General features: G+C 35.7%; 1 protein-coding gene across 1 annotated transcript; it reads left to right on the top strand.

The window, feature by feature from the left end:
- The first annotated feature begins 1,044 nt into the window (after nt 1-1,044).
- LOC103454456 (zinc-finger homeodomain protein 6-like) lies at nt 1,045-7,512 on the top strand. The gene has a single exon (XM_008394046.4). The coding sequence runs from the start codon at nt 6,288-6,290 to the stop codon at nt 7,221-7,223; it is 936 nt and encodes a 311-aa protein (XP_008392268.1). The 5' UTR covers nt 1,045-6,287; the 3' UTR covers nt 7,224-7,512.
- The last annotated feature ends 1,702 nt before the right edge of the window (nt 7,513-9,214 follow it).

Raw genomic sequence — 9,214 nt, 5'->3', positions numbered from 1 at the left:
TTCTTTTGTCATTTCCCAACACCATTTGAAAATCTAAACCTGTTTTGCCTTGATATTTTGACGAGACAAAATCACAGTAGTAGTAAATAATCATCACTTTGGTAAGTTCCATTCAAATAAACTGTTAACTAAGAGTATATTTGATGAATTTCTTTACCTCTTTTTCTTTTCTTGTTTCCATTGAAAATAATAGAGCCTTCAACATATCCTAATTTTTACAAGAAGATGCCTCTTTTGTTTGCTTGTTTTATTATCTGAGTTAAGTGATGAGAGAGCAAAAATATAATAGATATGAAATCCGTCACATGTCAGTTATTATGTATATGAGTTAGCTGTTCTTACATGGAAATATTACAACGACAATCTTGTTAAAAATATAATTAAATTAAAGAAATGTGGGTTATTGGTTTAGGTGGGAATTAGCGTATTGACTATTGAGAAAGTGCAGAAGTACTGGAATAGCACCACTGCAAATTAGGGAAGGCTAATAAGCATATAGTTGACCAATATAGTGCCTTGTTAAAATGAATGAAATAAGAAAAAAACAAGTAGGTGAGTGAAGGTGATTGGTGGGCTTCGTACACACCAGTCAACACCTTTCGTTAGATAAGTAGATTTCCAGCCGCGTAAACACCAAGAACAAAACAATTATAAAGTAATATCACTGCGACAGTGTGATCATCATATTTATAAAAAATAAAAAGAGTCTTGAAAACTATAAAATAGGCATCAGGATTTACCATCACCATTCTGAGCCACAATTACAGACACAATACAAGATCATTGATACTAGTAACTCTAAATTTCACAATGAAGCTGAAGTCGTGTTCCACCTAAGTTCTTGTTCGGAACTACACTCACACGATAAAATGTGCATGCGCGAAGATGACATGACTAATTAAAATCCGTACATTCAATATTGTTAGGGTTGTGTTTTCCACACACATATTTTTACTTCTCACACATTCCTTTCAATTTTTTATTGTTGAATCAAATGAATTGAAGAAGATTATGGTAAAAAATTAACAATGATGTGAGATTTAAAAATAAGTGTATGAATAACACTATGTATTATTATAGATTTGCTTGTGTCGACCACTTTACCTAGATCCTACAAATTTCTTAAGCTTGCAAAAAGCCCCATCCGTACAATTTGCTATCTTTATTCTTGGCACCTTTGGTGTCCCATGTCCGTCCAAATTGCATAGGACCCTCCTTGACCTCACCTTCCAAAACCATAAAGCAAAAATTACAAAAATCAAAATAGACCAATAACCATAAAGCATTGCAATCATTTGAATTTCATAGGGTTATAGGAGGATATACAGTCGGTCGCTGATGCGAATTAAAGTCGTTATGGATTGTTAATGCATATATATCATGGACTACCCAAGCATCAACGATAGGAATCAACAGAGGCACGCGTACATGACCGACATTGATATGTAGAATTACACTCGGAGCCTTCAAATTAGTAAAAAACCATGAACTCCAGTGGTAATGGTAAATCTTTTCTACAAATTTTGACTCTTACTCTAATAGCATTGTTTCTCTTTGAGTCCAAAAGTTATGTAAAATATATACACGTTATTGGGCTCAGAATATTGACTTTTACTACTATTTTCTTCACCTCAATGAGTCCAAAAGTAATGTAAAATATATACACGTTATTGGGCTCAAAATATATATACGTAGAGGTTGCACTTGGTGCGATGGCAAGTGCCTTCGTCCATGAGCGGTAGGTCTCGGATTCGAGACTTGGGAGCAGCCTCTCCATAAATGGGGGTAAGGCTAGCCGATATTCACCTCTCCCAGACCCTGTGTAAAGCGAGAACCTTGTGCACTGGGTACGACATTTTCTTCACCTCAATGAGAGGAAAATCCGAAAATGCAAACTGCTCAGGCTTCAATATGTGGTCCTGAATCTGATCATATATATGGAAGCAGAAGAAGCATCTTTCTTTTTACTGGTCTATTATTTCCCATCAATGTCACTTCAGAATCTACTTTTGGCTAATAGCATTCGAAGTATCACATATTTTAAACAAACCCAACTGAGAAACTGGTTGATTAGGGATGAAAATTAATAAAAAAAGAATAGACGGCAAATTAACAGACTGTACCCTAGAAAAATGTTTGACATCACAAACAACCACCTCAAAACGAAATCATTGAAATCTCTTTGGCTAATTAGAACAGAGGAATGCTAACGATCATTTTGTACGCAAACATGAATAGCTTTTTATAGTTGATGCACGCAAAGTTCATATCAAATTTATACTCAGGCGCGCATAAGCAATTGAGTTGAGTTTATGAATTTCAAAACCTCACTCAACCTTGGCTCCTCACCTATGAAATACCAGATTGAATAAACAAAAAGAAAGTGTTAGAGATAGACAGGAAAGGAACAAATAAAATATTGACACCTGGCCTAGCTTCTGCCCCGTCTCCTAAGCCCTATCAGTTTACTCGTGCATGCACTGATTAGGAAAGAAAAGCTGGTTTGATTAGTTTAATCATAGATCTTACTCCCTTTTGTTAATTTACGAGGCTTAAGTACTTGGAAATTGATCCCTCAAGCAGACCAAAGATGGTTGCTTAAAATAATGATTTAGACAGATCAAAGAGATATTCTTCCAATATAAAACTAAACCCTAAACCCCAATATAAAACTAGATAGATCAAAGATAGTTGTCCAAAGATAGCAATGCAGATGGCAGAGAGGGCTCTTGTTTCCTAAATTGTATACTTATCAAATAAAAAACAAACACTTGATTAGATTAGATGCTTGATAATTCATTCATACGATATACTTATCCAGAATTTTTTTAAATTTATTTTTAAGTCACAGATGTTGAATAGCAAACAACTGGGACAGCTGTTAGCTAGAGACTTTGAATACTGTTCTCAAGGGATATTTAAAATTGGATGAGTAGCTTTAGTAATATATTATCATTTTTAATGAAGTGTATGTGCTAAGTGCCACATAAATTTAACAAAAAAATAATCCCAAATTGAAGTCCGATAAGATTATTTATTTATTTTATTAGTTGATTTTAAGTTTGAATACATCTCAAGCCTTCTTGGAGGTGTTTGTTTCCCCTCACTAAAGTTGACTAAAGATTAGTCCAGTCCCGTGTTTGTTTCCTAGTTGGACTAGTTTTAATGGGATTAACCGGGACTCACTTTCACTAACAACCTCACTAGCCGTTCTTAGCGTATCCCCTAGAAAACCATCGGACTAGCTAATAACTTCTTCGTCCTGCTCAAATCACCTCCCCGACGTCGATTTTGATGACACAACCTTCGAGCGCGGCTTCATCTCCAACGATGAACTCATCGACTTCATCATCTCCGACGATGACCTCGTCGACTGGGTCATCTCCGCCATCTTCTTCTCCTTCGCTGCTTCGCTATTGCCATGGTTGTGGCTTTGAAGCTATTGATTTTGGCTTTGCCTTCGGCTTGCCTCCTCATCGACTGGTTCATCTCTGCTATGACTGCTTCGCAATCTCAGTAAATCGATTTTTGTTCTGGGTTTTTGGGTTTTTTTTTCTTCTTGTTTTTTGGGTTTTTTTTCCTGGGATTTGCTGGTTTAATTGGTTACTGGAAGGCTTGGCTTTCTTTTTGGAATCTCTGAAGGCTTGGCGAATGGTTAACCAACAAATTCTCTTAATTAAACAAGAAAAGTAAGAGATTGATGCATAATTTGATAGAGAGAAAATGATGGAGAAGAGAAACAAGGAAGGGTAGAGGAAGGAAGGGAAAATAAAATTTGCTTGGGTCCATTCATTTCCAGACTTCATTGCCATTATTAATTTTTGTTTAATTTTTAAGCCAAAAGTGAAATAAAAATGGCAAAAAAAATATAGTCTGTGACTTAGTCTAACACTGTACCAAACATTTCATTAAGCCAATTCAGCTTAGTCTAATCTAAGTCAGTCCAACTTAGTTCCTGAAGCTAGTTTAGTCTGAGACAGTCTGGTGCAACAAACGCACCCCTTAAGTGTGGAAACCTAACAAGTTTGTAAGATAGATACAGATAACTACGGAAATAATCAATTGATTAGTTAACTAACATGGTAGTTGTACAATTTAAGAAACTATTGGATTAGTTGTAGTGATAGTTTCCGAATTAAGGCAGACTCTTCAGGCGTTAAATATTTTGTCATATCTTTTAACAACATTATGTAGTAGCTAGATTATAAACGGTGAGCAGGGTTGTGGATTGTTATGGTGGAATATAATGTGTGACTTAATAGTTAGACAACAATCAGGAAGCTGTTTTAACAACTTTGGACTGAGCTTCCTCCTAATATTCTTTCAGTTTTACGGGATAATTGTTGCTTAATTAGTTCTTTGGCTTTTTCTTCCATGTGACTGAAAATGAAAGTATGGTAATACCATGTTAGACAATTATTAGCTTAAAATTTACGTCGCCGACATATGGACCAATCAATATATATCGAACATTTATAGGATAATATACGTACAGATTACAATGCCATGTGATAGCTAATGTGTTTAGAAACTGTTACGATTTTTTACCTTGTTTTAGCGTCGATAACTTGTAAATTATCGCATAGACGAGTAAGCGAAGAGATTCAATACGACTAATTAGGACAACTCTCTCACTTAGAAATCATGTAAGGCTAGGTGAAAAGTGGAATGACTCGACTATCAAAATACAAGAGGGTATCAATCTTTTGTTAGAACGACATGGTCGATTGAGACAACCTCTGACACACACTCACTAACAAAACAAAATAAATGCTGTTATGTGGACCAGCATACCATTGCTCTCACTTTAGTTCCCTTCACACCACCCACAAAAGAAAATTAACAAAAAAGAAGACCAAAAGAAAATCTCCCCTCTAATTTTCTCTTTAGAAAATTTGTTATGTATTGTCATTGAAATACTGGCGATCCTCAACTGTTAATGTAAATATAGAAATGACTTCAGTTAAAACTAGCAACACACATATAAGTGATTATTACAAAACTTTGACAGTAAAAAGAAATACTTTTGACATAATACAAAAAACAGAGAGTCTTAATCACTCAACATACAAACTCTTTTAATCTTTGCTTTTTTCAATAATCTCTAGCAAAACCCTTTTAAAGTTTCATTACCATTTTAGCTAAAACCCTTGTTTAGAGCCTGTCTAACGGGGTTTTACGTCTGCCAATCAAATCTCAAATAGTTTTTGAGGATTTAAGCTGAGCACTTCAGGTTGAAGGAAGATTCCAGGAAAACAGTGTAACGTCGAGTCTGACATTTCTTTTCTCCCTCCTTTTATCTCTCTCTCTTACACATAAAACACATTAATTTGGTTGTGGTTTAGGGTTTCAGAGAGCAATAATTAGGAACTGGACCAGGGTTCAGGCTGTGGGAGAGGACTAACGTGAGCATGTCGGCTCTTCTGCAAAAGAAGTACTCTCTCTCTCTCTCACTGAGTGTATTCATCACCCATTTTGAGTACAAACCAAACCACCTGTTCTTGTTTCTCAAATAGATTTTATGGGGTTGGATGGGTGGTAGGAAACACAAACCACTTTCTCGCTTCCAAAGAGAAAGAGTCCTCTCTCTCTCTCTCTCTCTCTCTCTCTCTCTCTCTCTCTCTGAGATATTAATGAATCTTACATTAATTAGCTTTAGCTTAGCGAGGTTTATACTCTCCTTAATCAAAGTCCAGAACCAGGTAATAATACCTGCTTTCAATAATGGTGGTGCAACTTCAACAATCTTTCTCCAATTTTACAGTGTAATTTATAAGAGGTCAGGTTAATTTTAGCTCTAATCCAGTAGGCCCCCCCTCTAGTTTCTTTTCCTGTTTAAGTTCCAAGATTTATCTTTTATTTTGTTTTTTTTGAGCTCTTCTGTACGTGAGTTTTTCAATCTTTTAATTCATCTAATCCATCAATATATCTCTCTCACCCACCTTCTTACCTCTTTGGAAACAGGGTTGAAATTTTAGTGAGATGGGTTGGTGGATTTAGCACCCAAAAATGTCAAAATCAGAAATACAAATAAAAAAATAAAGAAGAATAATAATATTAAGTTAGTGATTATATCTTCGATTAAGTTTTGCTCTTAAATTAGCTGGGTACTATAGTATGAATTAGAGTTGAGAAAATTACAAAAAATCCATAAATTATGAGAAAATCATAAATGAGATCACGAAGATAGGTAATGTAAACGCACTACTCATTTATTTTTAGGAAAATTCTACGGATGCTGAGATCATGGCAAGTATAATAATAGTTACATAAGATATCAGATTTTAATGGAACTGAGAGGGCAAGATAAGGTAATAGGGAGGATGCCAAGCACTCTTACCTATACTCCTCCTCCCCATAGGGATTCTTCTTCCTCCAAGCTTTCTTCTTCTCCGGATTTTCCCTCAGCAGGGCATCATGGTAACAACACCACACTCTTCACCCACCCACCTCATCAAACCCTAGACAGATCAAGAAGAGATCCTGACCCAACTCCAGTTATTGTCACCCCAAGTGCTGCAACAACAATTGCTAGCGGATCAAATTTCAAAGCACCACCAGCACCACCGCAACCGCAGCCAAGTACAGCAGCATCAAGAGTTAGGTATAGGGAGTGTTTGAAAAACCACGCCGCCAGCAGCGGCGGCCACGTGCTCGATGGATGCGGAGAGTTCATGCCGGGCGGAGATGAGGACACTCCGGGATCCCTAAAATGCGCAGCTTGCGAGTGTCATAGAAATTTTCACAGAAAAGAGATCGATGGCGACCATGTATCAAATAATTACTATGTCATAAACCAACAACACAACAGCCGTAGAGACTCGGCGATTACAAGATTGCCGGTGCTAATCTCCACACCACCGTCGCTTCCTGTTCATCATTCAGCGGCTAGGGGGCCTAGTCCGGCGATGATGATGACTTTTGGCAGCAGTGGTGGGGTGGCTGCTGAGTCCTCGAGCGAGGATCTGAACATGAATAATAATCTGTTTGGCGGTGCAAATTATGCGGCGGATGCACAAGGTTCGAAGAAGCGATTTAGGACGAAGTTCAGTCAAGAGCAGAAAGAAAAGATGACGGAGGTGGCGGAGAAGTTGGGGTGGAGGATCCAGAAACATGATGAACAAGAGGTGGAGAAGTTGTGTTCTGAAGTGGGTATAAAGAGGCAGGTGTTCAAGGTATGGATGCACAATAACAAACAAGCCATGAAGAAGAAGCAAATGTAAGCCAATTAAAACTTCACAATTAATTGATGTTTAATTAGAAAGAAGTCCTTGACATACAATTGATTGATTTGTAACTAGGAAATTAATAGATAAATTTAGCGAGTAATTAGATCAGAAATATTATTATTTATGTGCATATATACTAGAGATATTGAGGAGGTAGATATTAATTAATTCTCACTTAATCTAGTTATTTTATTTTTTTCTTAATTTATCTTGTTGGATTTTCTGTTTGGTTGCTTTCAGAAACATTGTAAATAATACCAACGAATTTACTTGTGCTTAGAAATGCTCTCGCATGCAACTTTTCTTTTTTATTATCATCAATAGCTTAAGCTTTTCACTAGGGTAAGCTGTAAAAGGAAGAAAAAAGGAAAGGAAAAGAGGAACGAGAAACCAGTTTTTTGTCGTGGTGCTAATATCCTCACACCTCACTTACATGCTAAATCAAGTCTTGTTTGATAACTACTAAGTTTCTTTATTTTAGTTTTCACTTTTGCGTTTGAGATACGAGAAAAGAAGGGTGATAGTAGAGAGAAGAATAAATAAAGAATAAATGATAACAAAATCTTGAAAGTGGAAACAATTTCAAATAGTTTTTTTGCTTTTAGCTTTCATATTGTTTGTCTTCCTGTAAATTTCTTTTACATCTCTATTCAGCCATCTTTCATCTACTTACGTGTATCATTCAATTTTTTTTTTCATGTACTTCTATGTGTATCACTCATTTTTCATGTACTTCTTCATCTATAGCACAAAAATAAAAACTAAAAATTATAAATGAATTGATTATCAAACATAAGCCCTTAAATCTCTTAAATTATTATCAAACATGGTGAAAGATCAAATGACATGGAGAGAAGGAAGGGTTTTCTTGGAACGATTACATCTAGTGCTAGGCAAAGATTAATATCCAGCATAAATTGTATTTATATTACAAACTTAATTTTGGATAAATTCATATTATTTTTTCAGAAGCTTAATTGGAATTGCGGTACAAAAATTCTGATCCCCTTGGTATTTTTCGTATCATAGTCACACATCTCCACAGCTAGTATCTTTCTTATCACATGGCCACACATCTCCCTAATATCTTTCCTATTTATCGACTGCAAGTTTGCAACCAAAGATATACTAATTAACCAGTTGTCCATTTCGTATTATATATAATACATCACTTAGTTACACTAGGAATTTATATACTTAAAAACCTTCCTAGAAAGACCTGGTCAAAACTTCTTTGAGTGTTCTGAGTGTAAAAGCCTTGTAGCTCATCATTAAGAGTATTTATTTTAACACATGAAGTCATGAGCTCGAAACTCCCCTCTCTACCTTATCCAGAATATGCTGACTATAATAATATGGAAGACAAACAAGAAAAGCTAGCACATGCATGAATCAGAGGGATGAAGACTTACTAGGGAGTATAGGGAGGCCATATATATTGGGGAAAAAAATATACATACTATGCCCCATGTTATTTAATGTTGCTGTACGCAAATATACGTATGCTTGTCTACTATAAAATACATTCATTCCAAGTCACTAACTACGTATATAAAATATATTAATTCCTATTTTATATACATTCCAAGTCACTAACTACGCGTAAAGAAATTCAAACTTAAACCGGAGACAAATGGGAAGACACTGATCTAGCCACTTAGACTCGGGACTTCGAAGAACCTATCTTGTTATGAATCCTACATCGAGGAGAAAATTGAGGAGACAAATGACCTTGCATGTTAATAAGAGAATCTACATGATATATAAAGACACAAAACTCAAGTTCCTCGGATGCATACAGGATCAAAATTGATTTTAGAATAATACACGTACTCTAAAAGGCAGAGTATGAGAAAACAAGAAACATATATAACTCACCACAAAACTCCCAACATTTTCCTAGCTACTAAGAAAAAACATATATATTGATCACAGATGGCTTCATGGAATCAGCCAGCGGAAAATTAATTAATTCCTTACTGCCC

The sequence above is a fragment of the Malus domestica genome, chromosome 15 (genome assembly GCF_042453785.1).
Source record: "Malus domestica chromosome 15, GDT2T_hap1".
NCBI lineage: Eukaryota > Viridiplantae > Streptophyta > Magnoliopsida > Rosales > Rosaceae > Malus > Malus domestica.
The sequence above is the reverse complement of the archived record's forward strand: the minus strand, read 5'-3'. Positions and strand labels throughout refer to the sequence as shown.

Excerpts from the sequence above, each read along its gene's own strand:
- LOC103454456 (XM_008394046.4), top strand. The coding sequence starts at position 6,288 with ATGGAACTGAGAGGGCAAGATAAGGTAATAGGGAGGATGCCAAGCACT.